This window comes from Alosa sapidissima, chromosome 11 (genome assembly GCF_018492685.1).
Source record: "Alosa sapidissima isolate fAloSap1 chromosome 11, fAloSap1.pri, whole genome shotgun sequence".
In the NCBI taxonomy this organism is placed as follows: Eukaryota; Metazoa; Chordata; class Actinopteri; order Clupeiformes; family Clupeidae; genus Alosa; species Alosa sapidissima.
Genome location: NC_055967.1, coordinates 3,180,960 through 3,208,419, shown reverse-complemented (window position 1 = coordinate 3,208,419; position 27,460 = coordinate 3,180,960). Strand labels below are relative to the sequence as shown.

Here is a 27,460-nt window from a genome sequence, read left to right as displayed (position 1 = left end):
GATGATCCCTCTGTCCTAATTTTGTGAGATTTATAATTCCATATAAAGGGCAGAATTCCATATAAGAATGACAGAGTCCAGTAACATTTTAATATCATTGATTCTACCCAGCAAAGAAATTGGGAATGTTTTCCAGAATGGAAAATTGCGTTGAAGCTTGTTTAACAAAGATCACTGTAGGCTACTTCTTGGTGACCACTATCCCCAGGTAAGTTAACTTGTCTGATGTAACTCAGAAGGGAAGCTGGCTGAGCCATTCTTGATCCTCAACTCGTATTGGTAGTAGCTCACTTTTGTTCTAGTTTATTCTGTACCCAGAGAAAGTGCCAAATAGATGAAATACGTCAGTATCGCTGGAATTGTTAGCTGTGGTTGGGTACAATATAGCAAAATATCATCTGCGTACAGGGAGATTTTATTCACTGTGTATTCTGTCTTATAGCCATGATTCTCGGTATGTGACTGAATTTGATGCGAAGCCAATTTGATGGTAAACAAACTTATAGGTGATAGGTAATAGGTGAATCGTTCACCTAGCATAACTATACAGCATAGACGTAGCGATTCGCTACGAAAACCAGCCATGCAACTTCAAGAACAGCGGCCCAACAAATCTTGCGAGAATCGTGAAACATTACCTTGTCAGTAGCTCTTTGGAGATAGTTTGGTACAACAGCAGAGTAAAATATAGTTATATAATCAAAAATATTTCAATTTTGATTTCAATTTAATTTTACTTATAGAGCGCCAAAACATTACACATGTCTCATGGCGCTTTACAGAGTGTTAGACAATCCCAACTGGGCTTTGAACAGGCAATGGCATCACGTTCTTCTCAGTCATGTGATGTGTTCAGAAATATCAGTGGAAGAATAGACTTGCATAATAAAAAGATTGCATTGTGCCAATTTCAACTGAGCAGGAATTTAACTTGCATTAGAGAGGATTTAAATAATAACGAGGATGATTACACATTTTCTTAATTTAGTTTTTTTTATTCATTTTTTCATGTTTGCAATACCAAGAGAACACTAATTTCTGAGAATAACAGTAAAAGGATAGCAGACTGAATGTTGAGAGGACATGTTACTGATACAAAATCACAGTAGGCCTACTTGTAAAACAAAAGTTTTACAAGTTTCATGTTATAGCGTCACCACAAATAAGCCATTGGGAGAGATGCAGTAACCGAATGCGCTGGAGTAGTAGTGCAGACATCCCACATGCATAAGCGGCATATTGATGTTGAGTCTGGAGAAAGGAACTGTAAGGGCCATTTCATACTCTATGCAAGCTATGCAAACACATCGAGCTACGCAAGGAGGGTTTGACGCATACTTGCATAGCAAATGTGTTGTCCAATTTTTTGTAATGCGACACATTGAGTGTGAGTGTCATGTCATTCGTCTCTAGTGGGGTCACATCGACCACGTAGCTTGCGTAGACTATGAGAGGGCGCCTCAAGACATGCGTGAGCCTTGCGTTGTCAACTGTTGTCCATGTAGCTAGGTTAGATGAAACTGGGAAACTGTTCTTGTCAACTTCAGATTGCTTCTATTCTCGCATGTAAATCCGTGTGCACAACACGTTGTCTGCACCAAATATCTATCAAAGAAGAAAAGGTATGTACATAAAAATGATTTCTAGAGTTAGCATTTTTCTTTGTTTTCATAATATAAATACAGTGCCCTCTACATCTATTGGACCCTGGTAAAATTTACTAAAAACAGTTATTAAAAGTCATCTTTTTGTGATTTATCATAATCTCACAATGAAAACAATGAGGGAAAATCCTATCTTGAAGGAAAGCAAAATTATTCTGAGAAAAAGGAATATCTCATAAATAGATATAATAACATAAGCTTTTTTTGCATTTATATTCAACTTCAGTTAATCAGAGTGTCTGTGAACTTTCAGCTGTAATCCATGGCTTCCTTTTTCACAATAAATAAAATGCATTATTATTATTAGGGAAAAGCCTTTCCTGTCATTTAATTGCAAAATGTAAATGTCAGGAGGTACTGAATCCTACATTGACTTTCCCTGATATAATTGTCAGATGAAATGAAAATTGCGCTCTTTGGCATGAAACACTCAAGGTTTGGTGTACACAGATGAATGACTACTGAAAAGAACCCTATGCCTAATGATTATTATGGTGGAAGATCTAATATTATGGGGTTGTTTTTATTCCAAAAGCCATGGAAACCTCATTAGGGTGCATGATACCATGAACTCCAAGAAAAACCTGAACATTTTCAAAGTCAATCTCTGCCATTATCATCTCCCCTGATGTATTCAGATTTGTATGTAGGACTGGCTGTTACAATCCCAAAGAATCGGCTTTGCTTGGTCTGTTTATCCTGCTGTGTGTGTGTGGGGGGGGGGGGGGGGGGGGGTTGCTGTTGACCTGTGAATTTTGACTGGGACACATCATCAGTTGTGTACCTCAGCGTCACTGGGTGTGTCAGCTTTTTACTCACAATACACCCTCTGCTAAAGCAGGCCCACCACAGGTTGATCAATTATGGGTGTGTGTCCGAGTCACTGGCCTCCCCTGGCAGTTAACTCTTGCCCCAAGTGGGGGTCCTTCCTCTTCAGCCATAGCCAGTGGCTACTTCTCTCCGCTGTGACTGCAAGGGCTTTTGTTATTCTTCGGTTTGCCTGACCCCTGGTACCCAGCTCCCTCAGAAGTTTTACCATGGAGTTGGCCACAAAGCCCCTGCACCCCACTTCGATTGGACCCATCTTGATGTTCCAGCCACGCTGCTCTGCTTCTGCTGCCAGGCTGGAGTATCGCAGCATTTTTCGCTCATGTACCTCCTCCACAGTGTCCTCCCCTTTTCACAACATCCTCCCACCTTGTCCAGCATCCTTGTGAGGCTTGAGATACCACTTTGGCAGTCCTGCCAGCTTCTTCTTGCTGGCGCACCTCTTCCACCACTAGTTGATGCCGCTCTGCTGGTGTAGCTTTCTGCCAGGTCAGCCTAGGTATTTCTAGCCCAAGGCCTGAACCTGACCCACAATGTTGTGATGTCGTAGGGCTGATTTTGCTTCTTTGACTGGTCTTGTCGGGTTCCACTTCCTTCCTGTGTTGAGGATGACGGTAGCCTCTCACCACTGTGTATCGGGATTGTTTAAGCATCATCTCACTGATGCACTTGTTCTTATTGTACGCTAACTTTAAATTATTTTAAATTGTTCTAGAATTGTTGGGAGAATTGTTTTAAAAAGCTTAAACTGTCTATCGTGTTGTTAGGGAGATTGGGAGTGAAAGGGCACCATTTCCATACAGGGCTATGCTATCTCCTCACATAATCGATCAGCCTTCGATGTTTGTGACGTTTGTGCCCATGGGATATAGTAATTTGCAGTAAAGATAACCTCAACATCATCTATCCTAGGAAAAAATAGCGACCAGCCTATGATAACCTAATTAAATGCTCGACAGACCGGATTAAGTTGTGTGGCAGGCTGTAGTTTGTCCACCTCTGGTCTATGTGCTTGAGGCCAGTGATTGTGTCTTCTTTCAGCTGTTGGATCTGCTGTGCGTCTTTGAGGTTTGCATCATACCAGCGCCCTTGGCTTTTTATTGGCTTCTAGAGGACCGCTGGTACGATTTAATTTTCAATGCAGAACCTGCCATTGTTGTTGATTTTGCCCTTGATTATTGAAATGCTGCAAGACTTGGATGGTTTGAGTTCCATTCGTGCCCACTTGATAGTCATGGAGTTTGTTGAGGAGTCGCTTGGCACGGGCTTTTTTTGTAATTTTGTAAAATGAGCACACATTCTCTCGATATACAAAAAAAAAGACCTGCAGTGACATCTCCTGGGCTCCGTAGTCTTTGTAGATGATTGAACTATAGAAACATGCCACACATGAAGAAAAAAAATATTTTTTGCCATGACTAGATTAAACTTGACATTTCGAGAATAAAGTTTAAAAATATCATGTCGACTTCCATCTTGACGTGTCGAAATTAAACTTGACATTTTGAGAATAAAGAGGCATGGAAAAGCAGTTTTAGAAAGATACATTTTGCCATGTTAACCTATGGAGACTGACAGCCTGTGGGTCATGAAGGGCACTTATTTGGATGTGCGGTGGTCTTACTCACGTAAAAACACTGAAATAACATTTTGTACTAAACAGTATATCATTGGAAAAGTATTATTCTAGCTATTAAATAGCATAGTGCATGGTATTTCCATAACCGCGAGACATAGCTACGTGCGTCACGATGAAGGCAATGAGGACATTCACCAAGACGTAGCAGCAATCTATCTGAAATAACACCTATTTGAAGTAGGCCTACCATTCATGGTTGTCAAATATTGGAGTTGTGGGAAGTGTACATAGCTTAAACTGTAGGTTTAAACTGTATTTCGAGTTTAATGTCGGCATGTCAAGATTAAAGTCAACATGATATTTCAATTTTATTCTCGAAATGTCGAGTTTAATCTCGTCATGGCAAAAATATTTTTTGTCTTCATGTGTGGCCCTAATACTCCGTCGTAGGGGAGCGAGGCATCAAGGTATGTTCAAATCAAATATTTCTATGAAAATCTGCCTTCTAAGAAAGATTGTTTTGCTGAAATTTGAAGGCAGCAAAAATGTATCTTTCATGCAGCTTTCAACCAACGTCCAAAATTCTATTTAATTGTTAGCAGCTAGTGCTGAAGTCGAATGTTATGTTATTCTGCTTTCTTGTATCCTGGCAACGGCGGTCTGTGTTGCTATCTTTCTAGGCTGTTCGAAACAAAGTTTGTAGCTGGTACCTTGATGCCTGCTACGGCAAGAGATTTGTTAGAGAGCTAAAGGCAGCGAGACAGCAGACAGCTGCCTTCCGTTTCGGACAGACCCAATGAGCCAAACCACAACGGAATGGAATGCACACAAATGGACCCCCCTCTGGAATCTGCTTACAAGGGTCTTTCTCCCACTGAGATTTCATTAAATTTAACGTTACTGGACGTAGGGTGTAAATTTTATTGTAAATGTAGGAGATCATGCCTATAACATTTGGAAGAGGCATAAAGGAGTTGGTAGAGGTGGGAGGAGTAAAAAATTGAGGGTATGATGTGCGGAAAAAGCTGTAATCTGCAAGTATCTGAAAAACTGTTCTAGTTTATGAATGTTTCTCAAGTGTTGGAAAATAGTCATCAAAATATAGCTCACTAAATGTTCTAAGATCCATACAGGTTAGACTATACAGACCATGCTCTGTCTATCAGTGAGGGTGGATAACAGGGTTTGTAGTAAGAGGAACCAAGGTGGAAAGGCTTTTTGGGACACATTTTTTTAAATCAGGCTCCAGTTCTCAATGATGTTTTAGCACTATATTTTCTGTCTATAGATAATAATAAAAAGGCCTTCAATGAAGCAGGCCTACAGGATAACTATTATCTTAAATGTTATGTCCTCCACCCCACCCCCAATGTTCCAAATGTTCCATCCATGAAAAAATAGAGGACTGCTTTAAAAATAGAACAAATCCAGACAATGTTTTTTTTTTATCTTCACACAAGGTGTTTATATGCTAAACCTATAACTCACCAGTATAAGTTCATCTCCTTGAAGTTCTCTTGACCAAAATGTTTTTGGGCCATCTCCATCCACAAGTGTCTGCTTGCAGTATATCTTATTTTCCGACTCCCAAGTGGCCAAGCTCTGTTAGGGCCAGAGTCATGAAAAGATCAATTTTACCCACTCAAGGACAAGAGGAGAGGCATAAATGCCTCCAATCATGAAAGGCTAATTATATGATTACAATAATAATAATAATAATTTAATTTCATCCAAGTCACTTTACAAAAAGTCAAATCAAAACATTAAAACAGAGTTGATTTAGAAGACTAAACAAAGTTCAACTGATCTGTTTTCCATCCTCAATTTTCAGATCTTGCTGACTGGTTGTACCATTATAATATAGGTATTTTATCTTACAGACATAGAATTACACTTGTAAAAACTGTTGTCATATATAAGACCCATCAGGAGACAACTCGAGTGGCGCCATGATTAAACTATCTGCAATTTTGTTTTTTCCTCAATTTGACCATTGTCATTATTTGTGATAGTGGAACTGTGACTGCTGATGTTGTTACTACTGATATGGTCATGAGGGTCGCTACAAAAGATGCTTTACACACTACTATGTAGGTCAAAAAAAAGCAGATGAGTCTACAGTAGCCTTTGAAATCTCAATATTACGCATCTGAATTTACATATTCAAATTAACTGATTAATTAAAAATTACACAACTATAGCTAATCATGCAGACATGTGGACTATTACGGTACATACTGTACCATCCTGTTGAGAAGGGGCCTATATAACACTCCACATTTAGAGTTACATTTTAGCAAACAATGACGATAGCGCAAACTCACACAAGGCTGCTTCAGCTGGCTCATAGATAACAATATTTTAAGGCTTCTGAAAAACTCAATGCCAGGTCAGCAAAGATTTGTGTAGATAAATGTTAGGATGGAATGAAACCTTGGATTTACTGATTTACACTTGGATTTGCATTACCTGAAATCATATTTCAAAACATAGCACTCAAATTACTGATTCTTAATACCTAGTTTAATTTAATTCTAGCTGGCAATTAGTTACAAACAATGCATTTGGTGGTTGTGTGATAGGTAATTACAGTAGGCCTATGTACATTTTGCTATACTGCAGGGAAGTGAGACCCAAGTGTGTACACAGGATGCTTAAAAGGTGTGAAGTAATATCCAATCATTCTGACCAGATCTGAACAGGACCTACTGTATGCTTCAGACCATACTCTAAAAACACATGGATTGTACCTCAAGAGTTGAGGTGAAATGAATACATCAATAGAAGACTTCCACCGCACAAGTAGTGTGTTCAAGACAAGTTGAATTCTACTTATAAAACAGATAGTAATAATCCTTGATTATGATTGGTTGAATCGCGTTCAATGCCGTTGTATATTTTCCCGATATAGCGCGGCTGAGACCGCATTTCGTTCTATAATGCGCTTAGAATGCATAACGGTTAAAAGTTGCTGAGCAACAATTCCGATAAGAATCTCCTAGCGGTGAAACTATTCTGACTCCGCGGAAGAATGGACATTTGTAGATGAAATAGCTTTTAAATTTCATGATTACAGTATTTGTTTATTTTGTATTCATTTTTAATGTCCTATGTGTGGTAGCCGTTTTATAAAAGCAATAAGCCCCGAGAGGCCGTTATATATCGTGAATATAGCACAGCTGAGGGTTGTTTAACAGCACTCAGCTTCGCTTCGCTCGCTTCATGCCTAACAACACCCCTCAGCTGTTCTATATTCACGATATAGAATGGCCTCTCGGGGCTTATTGCTTAAACATGGCCGCTTTACGAATTATGGAGGCCACTGTGCTCTTGATGGCGTTCCCAATCTCTATGCCACAACATAATCCTGTCTCTGAGCTCTACAGAAAGTTCCTTTGAACTCATGGCCTTGTTTGCAGTGATATGCATCGTCAGCTGAGCTAAGGCACAAACCTTATGTAGACAGGTGTGTGCCTTTCCAAATCATGCCTAATCAATATACTTTATCACAAAAAGACCCCAAAGGTGTGTACATATCAGAAAGATAATCAAGGAAAAAAGGGAAGCATCTAAAGTACATTTCTAGCAATGACAGCAAAGGGTCTTAAAACTTGTCATTGTGATATTTATTGGGGGCCAAGCAGCTAAGCGGTGGTAGTGTAGGGGTTAAGGAGCTGGGCTAGCGTGCAGTAGCCTAAAAAGTTTTGGGTCCAATTCCCAGCTTCCAATGGTGTGCCTTTGAGCAAGGCACTTAACCCTAACCCTCCAGGACAATGTAATCCTTGTAATATAGCTGGGATATGTAAGTCACTTTGGACAACAGTGTCTGCTAAATGAATAAATGTAAAAAGAGATGAATGACACCGCAATATAGGAAGATTGGTTTGTCTGCCTTGTTTCCTATGTGTTGGTCATGCATTGAAATACTATAATACGTTCTCAGAGGCGGACAGAGTACACAGCTTCATTACTTGAGTAAAAGTACAGATACCCTTTGGTAAATTTTACTCAAGTACAAGTAAAAGTACAACAGTCAGATGTCTACTTAAGTAAAAGTACTAAAGTACTTGTTTTTAAAAGTACTTGAGTATCAAGAGTAGCCTACATTTTCTAAATATTGCATTACTACTGCCACAGTGCTTACATTTATGTACAGAAACGTCCTACATGGAGTTATGAACATTTTTAATTTTAATACCTTGGAGAATGTAAAAGGAATTGAAAGTAAAATAAAGTCATTTTCATCTTTTTACCATGTTGCCAGGGATGGGCAGTATTTCTAATACATGTATTTAAAACACGTATTTCAAATAGAAAATACTATTTTGTAATTGAAACACTTGAAGTGAAAACTATCATGAAATTGTTCAGAAAATTGAAATAGTCACTTCATCCATTGTTTCGTCCATGGTTTCGTCTCTTATCTAAATCTGAACATGGAGTTGACTTTGGTGGAAAGCTGAAGGCTATAGGCTATCCCAATCAGTGGTGCCTGCACAATCCAATCACGTTTGAGAGGGAAAAAACAAATTGAGGGTTTCCGAGATTTTTTTTTCTCCTTTTTTTTAAGTAACGGGTGCTCACGTTTATGGATAGAAATGTAGTGGAGTACAATATTTGCCCCTCAAATGTACTTGAGTAAAGTCATGAGTACTCCCCAAAAATGATACTCGAGTAAAGTACAGATCCCTCAAAATTGTACTCAAGTACTGTACTCAAGTAAATGTACTCCATTACTGTCCGGCTCTGTACGTTCTGTGGATAAACCATGGTTGGAAATAATGTTTCCTAATTGACAGTGTCTAAATGCTAAGGTAAAGTTTTGTAGCCTATGTTTTAGAATAAGTAACGATTTCTTTCTTGTGCGCACAGCAGAGTTGTGTTTCTATCTCCATTGCCACCATAATGATATCGGGAAGCTCCATTGTCTCTACCCAGACATCCCAACCTGCAAAAAGCCATTTCAGGGAGGTATCACGAAGCCCCCCCCCCCCCCCCCCCCCAAATAAATAAATAAATAAATAACAATACTAAATAAAATAAAAACTTTAGCCTACTTAGATACTGAAATACAGATTAATATGTTTGTTCAATAATGTCTAGTCAGTACACCAAAAAGGGAAGGCCTATAGATAGTAATTGTGAAAATAAAATATGTAGATCTTGCAGTTTGGTCTTTTCATGTAGCCTTGGCAGCTATCTAGTAGTGATGGGCAAATTAAGCTTTGGTGAACCACTAAACCACAGCAGTGTGAACCTAGCTGCAGGGGCGCCTTAATACCACCTGAGGCCCCTGGGCTATATGTTTTTTAAAAGGCTAGCCTACTGCACGAAAACAAGCGTTGAACTTTTACAACACTGGTAGCCTAAGTTAAAAGTCAAGTCAAGTCAAGTCAGATTTATTTTTAAAGCGCATTTAACATGCACATAGTGCAACCCAAAGCGCTCCACAAACAAGACACATAACAACAAGACAAACGATGCCGGATGGAGCGGCGTAGTCGCCAGCAGAGACGGTTGATAAAGCGAGACGATTCATAAGAGGGTAAATTCTGGCACGTTGTGACGTGGGGTTCGAAGCAGTCACGCCCATTTAGGAGTCTAGCGGTAGGTCCAGTGTCTATGTATTCCTATGGCAGAAATGAACATTTTCACGGAATATGACCAATCCCTTAACCCTACATTCAGTGATGTAAGTTTTGAACCCATTTTCTAGAAGCCACATGTCTCCCTAACATTCCGACATTGAAATTGTATTTTCCAACGAAACAAATAAAGACAAAAATAGCTTTGTTCGTGATCTGTCACTGTCTCCTCAAAGCTCTGGTGCACAGCCACCTTTTCTCAGAGGCTCTAGACTCAGAGATGGTTGATAAACTAACCTAACATATTTTTTGCTAGAACTAGTAGACTACCACAAAGTTGCTGAACATATGTTATTTCAGGTTTGTTTGCAACAATATATAAGTTTAACCAAAGTTCTTAGCTGCTAGCTAGCTAGCGAACATTCCCATTCACTTTCCGTTTACTATGCTAACGTTAGCTAGCTAGCTAGCTAGCTCGGTTAACGGGGCAAAATGAAATTATTCATTGCGTGTCCGAAAGAGTGTTTCATTGGCATCACACACAAACAATGACTGTAAAATAGTATACAAAATTATATGTATATGTTATTATTGCTTATTCAGAGAAAAGTTTATGTTTTGACACGCCTATTTAGGAGTCCGGAACTAGTGCCATTTCGTTCCATTGATGAATCGTCTTATGATTCATCTTAGTTAACTATAGAATATTTGTCGCCAGCGTACCCATGACATCAAGACATGACAAATACATTTAAAAAATAACAAATACAAAAAATGCCGGACGGAGCAGCGTAGTCGCCGGCATACCCGTTCTATATATACAGTCTATGGGAAGCACAGTCCAAAGTACTGGGCGATCGCGTAGATCCGCAATTCGGTGGACTTAATAGCGACCGTTTGTTGCTCCGTGAGATTGCAGCTCTTCACCGTTAACGTTAGTCTGCAGTTGGCAAGGCAGCTCGCAGGTCAGCAACAGCTCGGCGGCCACGGCAGATCTTTCGCCGAGTAGCTAGCCTAGGTCCAGCTGTCCCGAGAGATCCCCTCGACCAGACAGTGAAGTGCACTGTTCACGGATGGATGGAAGGATGTCAGAGTCTGCAGTTGGCATGGCAGCTCGCAGGTCAGCAACAACTCGGCGGCCACGGCAGATCTTTCGCAGAGTAGCCTAGTTTCAGCTGTCCCGAGAGATCCACTCGACCAGACAGTGAAGTGCTGCACCGCTCACGGATAGATAGAAGGATGTCCGATGCCAAGCTAGGGCAAAAGCTAGCCATAGCAAGCTCCCAATGGACAAATGTCAACGACATCAGCTGACTTAGAAGCAGTAAAAAGGACTAAGAATAACACGAAAACTATCAAAAATAGCGTAAATAAATAGGGAAAACATTTAACTAGACAAACCAATACAAAAAATAAACATGACATTACATAAAATTACGAACATAAAAGATGGGTACACATGTGGACGTTTAAAAGCTTTTCAAAAGTGCATGTGTTTGTCGTGTCGGGGGGTTCCCCAGGAGTTTTTTTTTAAATTCTGTCTACTTAACACACCAGTTTAACGCAGTTTGGGAGGGACAGAAATACTTTTAGTCTACAGAACAAGCTGGCTCATGTGACGTGAACATGGCTACCTTATGCATTATCACTACACTACATGGAGACATATCTCCCGTTAACAATGGAGAAAACATAACAGACTATTATATGTGCGAATGGGTTAGCACAAACTTAGATGTTGGTGAACGGAGATGCAGATCACTAATTCATTTATTTGCGCCACAGCCTATGTTCTGCGTTCACTCCAATGAGACAAGTGAAATACATGTTTTTAAAGCCGTTTCATTTCCAGGCTATTTGCTACGATATTTACCTGCTATGCCTTCTGTTTTCATGGACAGTTACAGAAATCCACGTCATTCGTTTATCGCTTCAATCCTACCCACGTTATCTCCAGAGTTTGTATTTTAAGTTTGTCAGTCAGTTTCAGCCTCTCCTCTAGCTCCTCTACACCCGTTAGGATTTATTACGTTTTGTTACATTTTGTTACACTCTAGAATTGGAGAAGACAAAGGGGGCCTCTGCATGGATGCAGTACAATGTGCTCAATTATTTAGGCTAGCTCCAGAGTAGGCTATGACGCCGCGAATACGGACACGCAGTTTGTATGCTTAAATCCTGAGACTGGCAGTTGATCCAGGTGGCCTGAACACCTGCCATAGGATTCTAATTGCTTAATGGCTCTATTGTGATGTCACAGCCCAATGTTAAGTCTATGGGGAAATTTTGAGTAGTTTTTAATTAATAGTTTAAAAAGTATAAAAGTTACAAAGCTGTGCACATGTCCTAAGTAAGACCTATGTAACATAGTTTGAATGAAGTTTCTACGTTAAACTGTTGAAGCTGCATTAGCTACGTTAGAAGAAGAAAAATAATAAGAACTAGAAATGCAATTCCAAGGAATTACCAGTGCATGAAAATGCTAAAGTTGTGATGTAAAATATCATATAGTGTATAATATGTATAGTTAAAACAGATAATACAGAGATGGTTACTACGGTGATGCTAGGATAGACATGGTGGTTGCATAGCTTAATAAAAGTTGATAGTTTAAAAGTAGACTGTTTAAAAGCTGAATGTAGATAGTTTAAAAGTTGTTGATAGACAGTAGATAGTTTAAAAGTTGTTGATAGACAGCTAGTTTAATAGATAGTTTAATGATAGTTTAAAAGTAGACCATTTAAAAGTTGAAGGTAAATAGTTTAAAAGTTGTTGACAGACTGGAAGTTTAATGAATGTTGATATTTAAATAGTTTAATGGCTGTGTATAGGTAGATATTTGACGACAACTGAAAGTTGGAATGGCTCTAATGTTTGCTAGCAGTTATGCTAAGATTTTTAACTATGCTAACCATGTTACTTAGCATTGCTAACACTGCTATAAAACATTAGCTAACATGCTAACCATGCTACTTAGCTAACGTTTTCTAGCAGTTTTGCTAAACATGCTAGCAATGTTAACTATGCTAACCATGCTACTTAGCTAACTTAACTAACATTTTCTAGCAGTTTTACTAAACATGCTAATTATGCTAGCAATGCTAACATGCTAACTATGTTAACCATATGACTTAGCTAACCTAGCTAATCATTTTTAGTAGTTATGCTAACTAGCATGCTAACAATGCTAACATGTTAAGTATGCTAACCATGTGACTTAGCTAACCTAGCTAATCATTTTTAGTAGTTATGCTAACTATGCTAACTAACATGCTAAGTATGCTAACCATGTGACTTAGCTAACCTAGCTAATCATTTTTAGTAGTTATGCTAACTATGTTAACTAGCATGCTAACAATGCTAACATGCTAAGTATGCTAACCATATGACTTCGCTAACCTAGCTAATCATTTTTATCAGTTTTGCTAAAAATGCTAACCATGTTAGTAATGCTAACATGCTAACTATGTTAACCATGCTAACTAGCTACAGTGGGTAGGAGTCATAGTTGATGACAAGTGTTGACATAGTTGATGACAAGTTAAAAGTTGTTGATAGACAGCTAGTTTAATAGATAGATAGTTTAATGATAGTTTAAAAGTAGACCGTTTAAAAGTTGAATGTAAAAAGTTCAGTAGTTTAATGGGTTACATTGTTTGGGTCAATGACGTGACGCTCATTTTTTTGTGTACATATGGGTTACATACATTTAAAATTGTTAAAATTTGAAAATAATTTGACAAATTATTTTCAAATATCATTTTCATCAAACCCTAATCTTAAAGTTTTGGATTTATTTAATTTTGAAAGAGTATTAACTGAATTTGGGTAAAATTGTCAACACGGTGTAACCACAAAAACATGAACCAAATAATTACACTTGCTGAAAAAAATGTGAAATTCTCTCCAAACTCCCTTCTAAAATAATCTGGCATGATCTTGCACAAGAACTTTTCTATATTTAATACAAGTAATGAAACCCCATTGTTCTGAATGTTTGAATTAATATGGGGAATCATGTCCGTCACATCAACCACTTAAAATGTCAAGTGGTATAACCACCATTTAAGGAGCAATTTTGTATGTATTATGTCAGAGAATCATGTGACAGGAAATTATGTCATAGAGAAGGACCCTTCAAGACCCCAACTGCTATGAGTCAAGGTTAGCAACTCTCTTAAAGTAACATAATAGTGTTTTTAGGCCATGGCCAGGCAAGCTTAGGTTACATGTCAAATGGTATGACCTTTTAAAAATGTTGATAAATCAAAATAATCATACAATATTCAATTTAATGTAAAAACTGTGTTTGAATATTCACATAAAGGTGAAGTGTGTACATAGTTGTCCATAATAATGCCTGCAAATTTTGCTTTTAAATAGAAATGTCAAATGGTGTAACTGGTTACACCATTTGACTCTTTTCTGTTTGAGACCAGTTTGATCAGATTCAGGGCCAAGAGTATGTAATTTTAGGTGCTAATTATATTATTTTTATAATTTAAATAGTGACTAACTGTTTAGCATGAACAATAGCTTTAAAAGAGTTTCATTAGATTGCAATTTAAGCGATTTTTGAAATGTCAAAGCTTTTCATTTTAAATTTAAACTTCCATAATTCTTTTTTAATATTTTATTATGATGTATGTAAACAGTATGTTCAAATTATAAATAAATAATATAAATACATTTATTATATATAAAATGTGCCTCGTCCCCCAATGGATACCACTTACAAGCAAGAAATACTTGTCTCTCCACAGAGTGCATGTGAACGCAGATCCTGCTGTTGGTTGGTTATTAAGAAATTATCATACCCACTCTTTCACTCACTCTTATTCTCTCTCACACACACTTTGGGCCCTAATTTAGCAATATAAAATGCATGGTCACTAGCAAATAGCATAAATACATTTAGGGGTTTGTCCAGTCCACATTCGGGGTGGTTTTGTTATCAAACGTCAGGTGCCCTGCGCAAAAAGGTGGCTCTTATGTTTCTTAATCAGTCATGGGTGTGTTTTGGGCTTAACATCCTTTAAACCAATGAGGAGGACATCGGTCATTCCCTTTAACAGCATGCAGGGCAACTTCAAACAGCGCATCAGTATTTTGATAGTCAGCGGTGTATTTGAAGGAATCTGCTTGTACGCAAGACCATATGGAACAGGTATTGCACTAAGAAATTCTTTACTAAAACCGAGTAGAGTATAGACTACACACATCTGCACTTGTCTATTAATTGAAAATATAGGCAAAGTGAAACTAACTTCACTGTGGTGTCATAGTCAACGACAAAACAGTTATACACAGTTAATTACTTTCAATATTGACTGACAATGGGTTACCAGCAAAACATAGCCTGAAAAAAGCAAAACTTCCCCCTATAATGTTCGAATGACTGAATAAATAACCTAAGGACATTTATTCTGCAGAGGAATTGCTGCTTACTGTACATCTCGTAACAGTGACGTGTTTCATATGCGCCTTTCGCTATAGACCAGGCTTTTCTTGGTCAGTGGCATAATGCTTTTTAGACGGTATAAGATAGCGATTTTTAGATCATGTGCCAGACCACACCTTATGTCGGTAATTGCCACACCTCTGGGCGCATTATTTAATAAAAGTGAAGTGTAAGATAGGAAAAAACTTTGCGTCAGAATAATAATACGCTTTGCGCCAGGTTTTGCATCGCGAAAATAGGGCCCTTTATCTCACTCTCTTTGAAAATAATGGGTTCAAATAGAACACAAGTTTCTTCATTGATGTTATGAAATGATATTTGATATGGAATATGATGAATGACATAAATACATATCAAAATATCCCATTCAGTTTACCTTGATGCCTATTTTCTGTGTCAATTTCTTGTCCTATTGCTATAAACGTTTTATGGTCAATTGGTGAAACCGATTTATGTCAATTGGTGTAACCAGTATTTTGTCTAAAATACTAATAATGTACAAAAAAAAATAATATGGATAATGATTTAATACTCTACTTTACTGTAATAATGGTTGTTTAAACCATTTTTACTCAAATGGTCAAAGAATAGACAGAAAACAAGATGTTTACAGCATATGGTCTTGCTCAGTACAATGAAAAACCAATATAATTTAAATTTAGAAATAAATATAATAAAACATATTCTCATAGGATATTACAAAATAAACTAATAATTTCATGAGAGCAATTGCATGAACTCTAGGAGGTGTGAAATATTAGATATTTGTCATTTTTGTGGTTACACCATTTGACAATTTAACAGGCTGTTAGTTCTATCTTTTGTTAAAAAATAGCATACACGTCATATTAAATAATATGAATACAACAGAAATACAAAGTATACACTTTAGCAAACCTCAGGCATGTTTTGTTTTAAAGTTTTAAAGATATTTTTAATTTTCTCATCTTACCAACCCTTATCTGTCACTGACCCGTTTAACAGTGGATTATTGTAGTGAGGACTTTTATTTTGAAACAATTTTGGGCAGAGGAAACAGTTGAATAGGATGTGTAGTCTTAATTGACCCAGATTGTATGCTTAAAGCCTGAGGCTGCAGGTGGCCTGAACACCTGCCATAGGATTCTAATTGCTTAACGGCCGTATTATGATGTCACAATCGGCAATGTTAAGTCTATGGGGATTTTTAAAAAGTTTTTCTTTAATAGTTTAAAAAGTATAAAAGTTTCAAAGTTGAAAAGACATAGCAACCCGATCTGTTTGAAGACCTACGTTACAAAGTTTGAATGAAGTTTCTAAGTTAAACTGTTCAAGAGAAATTGCGTGCGGAAAAAGTGGTAAGCGGAATAATAATAAGAAGCCTAGGAAGAACAGTACAGTGCATTTTCATGCACTGTAATAAGAAGAAGAAGCCTAGGAAGAACAGTACAGTGCATTTTCATGCACTGTAATTAAAACATTGGTTTACCGGTATACACAATTGGTTGGTAGAGCTGTTCTATTGAACTGTGAAAATGTCCATTTTCTTTTATTTTCGCAATTTAAACTGAGAAATAGCCCTTCTCTCGTCTTTGCCTAAGTATGACTTAAGTTAATCTTAAGATCATCATAAGTTAAGTTCATCTTAAGATCTCAAAATAGACATTTCTTCTTACAGAATCTATTATTTTGCTCCTTATTTTTCTTAGAGAGGATTAGGAGGATCAGGGATGATTATAGTAATTTCTCAATAAGAGCCGATTTATTTGTAAGACAAAAATAATTCATTTGTAATAATTCATTTGGGGTTTATTTAAAATGTCAGTATAGCTCAAATGTATGTAATTTTCTATCTGTTTAGCTTAGGGATCTTACTCTATAGTGTTATTTGTGTTTGCTAATATGATTACATATTCACTGAAAGAGACATTTTCCAGTCCTTCAAAAAATCTTCTATTTGCATGTAATGTTTTAATAGTCTGTCCTTCAGTTTTATGCCTTTTTTACAATATGTCATAGAGGCAATCAGATACTCCCAAGGGCTACACAGAATGTTAAATTCAGTACATCAGAGTGTGTATGCTTTTCCCAGAGTCATCCTCAGTGAGAACAGATTAGCCATGGCCTAATTTTCCTTCATCCATTTCTGGCTCTGAGTCAACATATTCTCCTTGCTGTACAGGCTCTTACAGTGCATAAGGAAAGTATTCACAGCGTTTCACTTTTACCACATTTTGTTACGTTTCAGACTCTTAAAATGGAAATGACACTTGCCATTGAGCTCTGGTGCATCCTACTTCTATCAATGGTCCTTGAGATGCTTCTAGAGATAGAAAGATAGATAGATAGATAGATAGATAGATAGATACTTTATTGATCCCCATCTATCTATCTATCTATCTATCTATCTATCTATCCATCAACAAAAATGCACAAAAAAAAATCAGGCTGTGTGTGTTTCCTGGAAGTCTTCATTTTTTAATTAATATGAATTCTTCCAGTATTGGGATGACAGAACTGTCCATGTTTGCAAACTTATGTGATGTGATTAGTTAATATTGGCTTGTCATTTCATATGTTACTGAGATCCACAGTAAATTGATAGTTATCAGAAGCAAGTCTAAATTTTCCATAACTGTATTACAGCGGATTTAAAAACCTTTAGTACAGGGGTCGAAATGAACTTTTTGGCCTAAAAAAAATTAACGGCCAGACATATTTTTTAACGGCCAAAACTAAACAATGCCTTTCATAACTAATTTGAAAGTAGCCTAGCCTATTATAGGCTACAGCTTTTCAGAACGCTGCAGAAGTTAACAAGTTCTGCTGCATGTTCCATTTAAATGAACTTACCTTCCCAATGTTCAGAGGTCCAATCATTTTGTAGCCTATATCAGACAGTGTTGAAGCGGAGTGAACGTATTAAGTTGCTCTTGGTCAGTAATCAAGAATCTTTGCTATAGGCCTTAATCACTGCACTGCAAAAATGTGAGGGTGCCAATGGGTTTTGACAGACTGAAGTAGCCTATTCTTGCAGTTGATAAGCAGCCATTTTCCACACGCCAAAGTGGCACAGTACCTGCCATAATTCACCTGCCAATACAAAAATATAGCCTAGGTACTCGCCATTGGCGCTTGGTGGGTGCTAATTTCGAGCCCTGCTTCAGTAGGCTATACAACAGTTTTATGTTTGCCCTGTGCAGAGCACACAGACTAATTTACATTCTATCTTTTTATATGAGACTTGGAATGAGAGAGATGGAAGACATTAACTACATTAAAAACGGATCATTTGCTATGTCACATCGTTGATTTGACAGAACATTAAGAGCACCTCCATTTCTGACATAGACAAAACTCTTTCTTTTCTCTGTGGTAGGTAAGCTGTTGAAAAGACTGTTTCTATAGCAACCTGCTTATTAAAAAGACTCAATTAGTCAAAGTCACTCTCTGAGGCTTGAATGCTTTCTGCTCAAAGCTAAAATGGTCCAAAGTTTCCTGTGTCTTTGTGGCAACATCTTTTAAAATATCTTTCTTTATCAACAGAGCTTGTTTTCGTTCTGGTAAGATTTGTCTGATTGTTAATACTGCATTACCAGGAGAAAGTTTCTGCCAGTGTGCTAACCCACACATCCACTCTTCAACAGATTAGAGGACACTTCTAACCTCTTGTCTGCGTAGTTCAGCTCTTTCCTCTATGCCACTGGTCCTTTTATGTGTAATCCATTTTGCCACGGGCTTGGTTTGGACCAGTCCCAACACAGTGAGGGACAGCAGGGGGTATGCGGCACTGTAGCACTAGGCTGAGGTTCCATTTATCCAACACAAATGATGGCGTCTGGGTCTAGAGAGCTGTGATAAAAAGTCCTCTCCTCTTCAGACTTAATTTACATTAGCAGACATAGCCAGCAGCTGGTTTTTCATCAACAGAGCTCTGATCTTGTTTGGCACGGCACTGTTAGGTCTGTCTGCCTATCTGTCCTCAGGCTAACAACAGTGAAGATGAGTGTGTTTTTTACTCATATAATCAGGTCATCCCATAGCCTCTCACTTGGCTGGAATTCATTTTAAATGATATTCCTCATCATTCATGTATGCCGATAAACAGATAGCAATAATAGATACCAATAATAATGTCCACAATGACATGATTGCATCAAAATGATTGCATTTTATCAAGTTCTAATTGCTCTGCAAGGCGTTCAGCCTTACCTGACATAAGGCATGATGTTGATACAGTGGTGCACTACAAGCTTTGATCTAGAGAGGAGTAAATCTATCACATGGCTGCAAGGTGGTATGATCAAGATGCACAACCCTTTTCAGTATACAGTAACACCATCTTAATCTCCAGTCCCTGTCAAATTAACCTGTAACACGATGACAACTATGGAGTGCTACAAAAAATAGTAAATCTGTAAAAGAATAAGAAAATAAATCTGAAAATACAAAGAGGAATACATTAAAGAATAAATAAGAAAAATAAAAAAGTAAAAAAAGAACATTTTGAAATATAAATAGTTTCCCCTATTGCATTTGCCTTTTCTGCTTGCTTTTGTTTTTTGTTTTGCGTTTGCTAACCGGTTTTCCCTATTGCCAAAGTCTGTATGGCTACTCCTTTTTCCCCATTGTCATTACTTTTCCATCGCCACTGCTATTCCTTGAAGGGCCATTCTGTGAATCAACTGGCTTTGGGTGGGCCTTCATTCTAAAAAATGTTGCGTTGATAATTGGCCAATTACCCAAAACTATCCCAAAGTTATGTCTGTTTTCTCTCTATTTCACATTAAAGTTCAGAGGAAATGTAGTCCTTAACGTTCCAGTGGTGCTTATCAAAGCAGAATGGTAAATTTGTACACTGAAATATGACATTGAGGAAATGCCTTCATTACCACTTGTTACATGGTTTGCTCCTTTGTCTGCGCTCTAATCTGAAATCAGTTGCATATATATTGTTACACAAATGCTTGACCCACTTAAACTATTTCTATGGTAGACAAATGTGTGCTCCTTTGAATAAAGCCTTTGTTAAACAAAACAAAACAAACCAAAGGCAATGTGGAAGACAAAAAAATCATGCAGCTTTTGGTATGCCAGTCTATATCCCGGGCTGCCCTATTATTAGTAGTATTTCAAATAGTGCCCTACATCAAGCAGATATTTTTACTTCACATCCTCCACAACTACAAAAATAATCTTATTTGACAATGGTCAGAGGTATTGCAACATTTGATTTGTGGTTGGCTGTTTTGAATTACAGCATCCATGTCAAAACATAGAACTCCTTTCAAAATGATAAACAATACGTCATGTATGTAAGCACTGGATTTCCTTTTGGTGTTGCAGTTATTGCTGTTGTCACTTTGTGGCCTTTGATTCCACTTGCTGTACATACCTTACATTTTCTCCCATCAACAGTCTCCTCATCAAACTCTTCTCCAATGTGGAAGTTGATTTCTGTTGTGCGGACAGTTGTAGAGGTCTTTATGTAGAACTGTTCTCCATTCTGGCGGATTTCCACATGGGGCTTAGAGGCAGCTGCCACTGCCACTTTCCTCAACATGGCATTTACACCTGTATGAGCACAAAAACCCTCATCAGACTAAGACCATCACTGAATTCTTATCCTCAGTCCAAGCATCAACAAAAACAACTGAATGCTGGATGAGGAATATACTTACATGCCCCTGTTTGGTTGGGGCTACTGTTCTGTGCAATGCCAATCTGTTTCACATACTGCCTTGCTCATATTAAGTGTATATTCCATGATGTTAACTTATTTCGTATAGTAGCAAACTGGTTTAACCTGTTGAGGAGTGAATTCTTTAAGACAATGCCATTCTCCAGAGAGTGAATTATTTTCCTGGCTCCTTCTAGAATTCTACGCAAACGTTCTATAGTTTCAGTGTTCTTAAAATTGTTTAATGGCAGAAAAGTCCCTGAGGGTAATTGTTGCGTCATGTTATAGAACCTTTTTCGAAAACGTTCTAATCACATATTTGTGATCGTACTCCCAGGGGCCCAGCTGCATCTGATCACATATTTGTGACCGTACTCCTCAACAGGTTAAAGCAAAAAGGATAACAATATCATACTCTAGCTTTGAAGGTTTTGCCTAAGAATATGGACCTAAACACCATCAAATTGAGTACTTGCCCAATTATATAGTGAAGTTGATATGTATGTTTCTTGGTCAGTTGTATGGTTTTGCTTCTGCCTTATGAGCTTATAGGGTGAGTTTTACAGTATTCTGTATAAAGTTCTGATTTGGAGAAATGATCTGGTATGGAGTAACCTGCATGGTGCATCAATAGTGATCTAAATAAGGCTTTAGTGCAGATGACATTCAAGGATTTATTCATAAGCCATACTGTACACGACCATGGACCACAGGACAGACAACAAGGAGGTGCCACTACCCTTGCACTTGCTTAACTATATACTACCGGCTACACTGCACTGTGTCACAATACTGTTTACACTGCACTACCTGTCTATACTGTTCACATTGCTGTTTGCACTTTTGGTTAGATGCTAACTGCATTTCATTGTCTCTGTATTTGTACTCTGCACTCTGTTATTTGGAATGACTTGAGCTGCCACATATACAGTAACAAATGTAGCTTGCACATTATGTTTTTTGGCACAGTTGAGAGACATAGGCAACCAGATTGTGTGAAATAGGACCCATCTTCCATTAATATTTTCCACAGATAGTGACGACAACTATATGACTAGATATGACACATATATGATTTCGATATCTTGGGTTTCTCTAAAAAAAAAGGATCTGAAAAGTGTAAATACATGCATTTCATTTTTTTAAACACATCACAAATCAGAGTAGGATGCATTTTAATCATTATTGAACTTAAGAGGAAGTTTATATTTCTTAACATTGCAGTAGCATTTATCAAAGTAGAACGGCAAATGTGCAAAATGTGCACTGAAATATGGCATGAACGAAATGCCTTTATTGCCACAAAAATGACTTGTTAAATGGTTTGTGGTTTTGTCTCTGCACTAATTGGAAATCAGTTGCATATATGTTGTTACACAAATGCCTGACCCACTTAAACTATTTCTATGGCAGACACTCTGATCAGTGTGTGCTCCTCTTGAATAAAGCCTTTGTTAAACAAAACAAACCGAAGGCAATGCGGTAGACAGAAATTCATACGGCTGTTGGTATGCCTGTCCACAACCCTGACCTACATGCAAACAATTAATATTGATATTTATTTACTTGACATCCTCTACAACTACACAAACATTTTATTTGACACTGGTCAGAGCTATTGCACCATTTAGTGGGTGGTTCTTAGCCACCATGTGAGAGAGCTCTATAATGCATGCCTACTCTGGTTCATACAGTGATGCTCGCACAGCCTTTCTTGGTAAAGGCTGGGAAATGACAGGAAAAGCTTACCCAGGGCTTTCAGAAGTTCATCAAAATTCTCACTGCTCTTTATCTTCCAGGTCCCTGCAAAGTTGGTCATCTTGTGGGAGCTGACTGCAGAAATGATTTTCAAAAAAATAATTTTCGGGACTCAGCTGTTTGCTCCTGTCTGAATGTCTCTGTCTCTCCCCCTCCGTCTGACTTCAGCTCTTGCACTCACTCACCCTCTCATTTAGAGCACAGCCCCTCACTAGCAGTCATCCTCTTTTCCTCCTCCCTTCTATCCATCGCTTGCCTTGTTCCCCTCTCATCATCGTATCTCTCTTCCAGACGAGCCACAGACAAATGCCTGCCCCCCTCCCCCCACTTTTTTAATGGGTCTCTGCTCAAGGTTTCTTCCTCTTCTCAAGAACAGTTTTGGCAAAGCACATGGAGAGAATGTAAGCTGTGTAAGATCCTGAATAACTAACTAACTAAAATAAATTAATAATAATTTATTAAAACATTTCAGATTTTTTTTAAAAACTGATTGATATAACATTCCTATTTCAGTATTAGAAAGTAAAACCCATTAGAGTGGAATCTATTCTATATAGAAGAATTGGAAACACTGAGGGTTAACAAGGGCAGCATTCCCCACCTCTTGACTTTTACAAGTAGACCTCTAGATTGACTAATTGTGTTCCTTCACACACATTTTAGATGTATACTTATCTGCACTGTACATACATTAATACTATGTAGAAATCACTGAATTTGCACCCAGCCACAGTGCAATATTGTCTCCTTTTTCAAATGTTAAATGATTTAACCTGGCACATACACAGTTTGTTTAGTGTGTAAATGTAAATCAGGTTTCTAGGCCAAGTATACTTGCGTATACAAGGAATTTGGTCTTTGCATTTATCCCACCCGTGAATTAGTGAACACACAGAGCACACAGTAAACACACAGTGAGGTGAAGCACACACTAACCCAAAGCAGTGAGCTGCCTTGCTACAGCGGCGCTCGGGGAAGTGTATACTCCATATATCTCTGTTCACTCCCCCATCTTTGTATATCCCTCTCTAGCCTTCTGCATACAGCATCTGGGACTTGAGGATATGGAGTACTGATTTTGAAGATAATCCTCTGTATTGTGCTTCTACTGTACGTTTCAACACTGCAAAAACTGCTTATCTAATAAAATCTAACCAAGTGTTAATAAACTTATATCAAGATCAACAAATCTAGTTGGTATTGTTTTCAGTATAAAGAGACTTACCTAGCACTTTCCTGTAAAATTATTTGACTTAATTTAAGAAGACTTTGTCTTAAAAACAAGCAAATTTGGCTGCCAGTGCATTGACCAAATTGGTCTTCTCTTGACTCCTTAAAATAAGTCTTGTTAAATTAAGTCAAAATGTTCTTTCGAGAGAGCACTAGTTAAGTCTCTTCATACTAAAAACAATACCAAATAGATTTTTAAAATCTTCGTATAAGATTAATAACACTTGGTTAGATTTTATTTTTTGCAATGAAAAACGGATACCCAATAGCCTATTGGTTTTCTGAGATGGATTTAACATTGCAGAAAAATATATCTGGTTAATTTCACATTTCTTTTCTACAGCAGACGACTCGAGTATTTATTTTTTAGTCGCTAACAAGCGTTTGTCTAACCAGTTGTCACATTTTCAAAACAAAACACTCTAAACACACAGCATCTGTCTTTTGTGGCCATACCATTCACACTTTTCATGTCGTTTTCACACAATATGCAGTCAGTGAACACATTTCCACAATGCTTACATTTTCTTAACAAACAAGCTATACCTCCCAACAAAATTATGGATTGTTTTTGCTGTATTTACGAATGTTAACACACAATGTCCCACAATAGCAAAAACAATATTCGAAACCTTAAGATTCAGTATAAAAACCTCTGCTTCTGCTACCAAGGGGTTTTAGCATCACCTTGGATACTGTAATATCAGATGCAATGTTGATGAAAACATGTGGCCTATACCTGAAGATCGCAGAGATTAGATACAGTAATTTTGTGCTTTTTTTTAGTCCCCACCTCCCTTTTTTTATCTGGGCTTTTTGCTGTTGTTTTTTGTTCAGAATGCTCTTGTGTGTTTCATGGATATTTTGTTCACTGTAAGCAATACTGTAAAACTTTTTCTGTTCTATCATACTGTAAACAGTATTTCTACTGTACCTCCTGTAGTAAACAGTAAAGGAAAAAAATGATTTGCTTTTTACTGGAATGCTTTTGAATGTGAACATTACATGTGGACATACATACCAAGAAATTTAGTGTAAAAACGGTGGATTGCATGTTTTGCATGCAAATACGTGTAAAACTGAAACATAAAAGTCTATGCCGTTTTGTAATGTCAACAATAGCCAGTATTTTGAAACCTGGTGTACTTTGATTGACTGCATGTACCTTGTGAAGTGAAAACAAGTGTTATTTTTTGTGTCGGATTTCCAGTGTTTTGGTAAAGTTAGTTAGTGCAGAGAAAGATGTGTTGGTATATATTTAACAAAATGTATTTTAAAAAAAATAGACAACCCAGTCTGTCTGCAGTAGGTTACAGTTTTTTTTCAATCGCTAACAAGTGCTTACCCATACTTCAGATACTTTTTCTAAACTCTTAACACAGACTCACACCTACAAAACACAACTGGCCAAATGGATCATTTTCCTCTCAAAAACACAGTAACCTACTGCAGAAAGACTGGGTTGTCTATTTTTAAAAAAAAAATACATTTAAAGCAACACCAAAGAGTTTTTTGTACCTTAAAATAATGTTTCCAAAATCGTTTAAGTGGTTCATCAACTCATAACAGGGTGAACGGCACTCCTGCATTCGCTTCGCGACCCTCTATCGGCTATAACCGCACTATGCAAGTTTGCCAGATCGGGTAGCGGATCTGTAGTTCGATGGAATGAGACATAAGAAACTACAAATTTGACTTGCTTCTGATGTCGCAATACATCATACTTTCATAAAATCATGCAACGTACTCTACCTTGTCTGTAGACATCGTTATTTCCAAAGCCAGTGCTGGATAAACAAATAGCGTGTGTGCAACAGGAAAAGTGCTTTGGTGTTGCTTTAATAGAGAAACATCCTCATCTGCTTTAAACAAACTAAATGTAAAAATAAGATAAGTTATCTTAACACCCTAAACACTAGCTCTACGAGGTGTACTGTACATATTTGGAAGTTAGACCTACCATGTGTGGGTAGCACATATTTAAGTAGATAGGTATAGATACAAAAAGTAATTGTCTTAATGTTAATTAACTCAGAGAGTTTCACAATGATAACTATTAGTTTTTTTTTACCTTGTTCACCTGTATAGACCCCTTCACGGTTCATGCCATGTGTATGTATACACGCTGGGCTTGTCAACCAGATAGCTGATGGCAATTGTCTGCCTAATCCTGAACTCATAACAAAATGGGTAGACGACGTTAGCAAGTGGCCAGAGATTCGTTAGCAAAACATATATGGCTAAGACTAATTTATTAAGGTATGGTTCGCAGCCCTTGGGTAACAATGACAGTGCATACCTTGACAGCTCAACATGCCGGTCTATTAGCTGCACCATTTTTCTGACCCCATGTTGCGCACGCACCCAACCTAGGCTCTGGATATTTACAAAAATTGAAGGTGTCTATTGTGTTGCCTTAAAGATTTTCTCTTAGTAAACAGTGTGCAAACACCAATTTACAACGTGGTGAATGATAATTATATTACTGAAACTAGGGACACAAGTAACAAACAATTTAACTAAGAAATTATCACAGCTACATTTTAGCATAAATGTTTATTACAAAAGCCTGTCACGGCTTATTTACTCTCTAGAAGTTAAGGTAGATTTTACAAACCATGAATCATGAAATATATATTAAACAGACATCTTCATATTGTATTATGGTGGAAATGAAAAACAAATGTAAATTCTGAATACATTTTTGACACACATTTACCCCTAAAATCAACTGATTAACCTGTCATTAAGATAGCTACTAGTTTTAGAGTCTTGTAGAAGCATGTTAGCCACATCAAAAAACTTGTGATCATACGCCAGCTTATAGCATATGTAGATATCCTCACAGTGCTGAAGTAATTTCTTCAGGTTTTGACTGGCATTTGGGGGCCTGTGTTGTGTCAACCTAGAAACAACAATATGCAACATGAAATTCAATTTTACACAACCATAAAAATTTTCATCATGAAAAAAGTAAATCTCACACACACACACACACACACACACACACACACACACACCAGTGGTGTGCAGGTTGCCTGAAATTGAGCGGTCATCTGCGGTTATGAGTCATAAAAAAATATTTTAATGATATATGGGTATATTTGTGGCCAGTGTTCGTGAGCATTTGATAAGGGATGTCATGGATAAAGGGCGCCTGCCATGGTAGATTCGCACATTTGTATGCGCATAAAAAAAGTTACCTTAGTTCGTCGTGTCTGTGACTTTAAACAGTGTATGTGCTTTAACTTCAGTAAAGCTTTTTTTTTTAGTAAAAGTTTTACATAGCTCAATAAGGATACACTGCATGTTAGGCTACATTAACCAAAAGCGCACTTATATATTTTTTAAATAAGCGGGTTGGATTGCGGATTGGGTATAATTTTTTCTTAATTAATTTAATTTGCGTTTCAATTTGCAGTCGGGTTGATTTAAATATTGGGCGAGCGCGGGCTGCTTGTGATCGGACCGACGCACCACTGACACACACACACCCACACACATACACACACAAACACACACTTACTTTTTGGAAATCTCCTCAAACAGACTGGCCTGTAGCGGTCTGTAGAGCTTAAATTCTTCAAGGAATAAGAAGTCCCCTTTGAGGATGATCTTCTGGTAAAAAACCTCTGCCCAGTCTGGACTGTAATCATAGGCTTCTGTGACTACAAATACCTTGTAGAAACAAAGTAA

At 37.6% G+C, this 27,460-nt stretch overlaps 2 protein-coding genes across 6 annotated transcripts in view; both read right to left on the bottom strand.

Moving 5' to 3' along the window:
- Positions 1-986: 986 nt before the first annotated feature.
- On the bottom strand, positions 987-26,208 carry LOC121723322 (cellular retinoic acid-binding protein 1). Of its 4 annotated transcripts, none has more exons than XM_042108930.1 (4): positions 22,526-22,637; positions 20,492-20,670; positions 5,560-5,673; positions 987-1,605 (listed from the first exon to the last, which is right to left on the bottom strand). In XM_042108930.1, the coding sequence occupies exons 1-4, from the start codon at positions 22,593-22,595 to the stop codon at positions 1,555-1,557; spliced, it is 414 nt and encodes a 137-aa protein (XP_041964864.1). In that variant the 5' UTR covers positions 22,596-22,637; the 3' UTR covers positions 987-1,554. The 4 variants fall into 4 exon arrangements, with proteins under 4 accessions (XP_041964864.1, XP_041964861.1, XP_041964863.1 ...); XM_042108927.1 differs by lacking the exon at positions 22,526-22,637 and adding an exon at positions 25,836-26,208 and having other exon boundaries at positions 988-1,605; XM_042108929.1 differs by lacking the exon at positions 22,526-22,637 and adding an exon at positions 20,903-20,964 and having other exon boundaries at positions 988-1,605.
- A 93-nt stretch (positions 26,209-26,301) lies between these two features.
- The window catches only part of spg11 (SPG11 vesicle trafficking associated, spatacsin), a 79,330-nt gene continuing 78,171 nt past the window's right edge, over positions 26,302-27,460 (bottom strand). For both annotated transcript variants that reach the window (XM_042108676.1, XM_042108677.1), the window contains exons 39-40: positions 27,291-27,442; positions 26,302-26,669 (exon numbers count right to left, since the gene is read on the bottom strand). In XM_042108676.1, coding sequence (XP_041964610.1) covers positions 26,492-26,669; positions 27,291-27,442 — 330 coding nt within the window. In that variant the 3' untranslated portion in view covers positions 26,302-26,491. The remainder of the gene's footprint in view (positions 26,670-27,290; positions 27,443-27,460) is intronic.

Coding starts and splice junctions, on each gene's coding strand:
- LOC121723322 (XM_042108927.1), bottom strand. CDS start 25,944: ATGAGTTCAGGATTAGGCAGACAATTGCCATCAGCTATCTGGTTGACA. Junction 5,674..20,491: donor TTGATGGGAGAAAATGTAAG/GTATGTACAGCA, acceptor TGGCCCTAACAG/AGCTTGGCCACTTGGGAGTC. Junction 1,606..5,559: donor AAGGAGATGAACTTATACTG/GTGAGTTATAGG, acceptor CTTCTTTGATAG/ATATTTGGTGCAGACAACGT.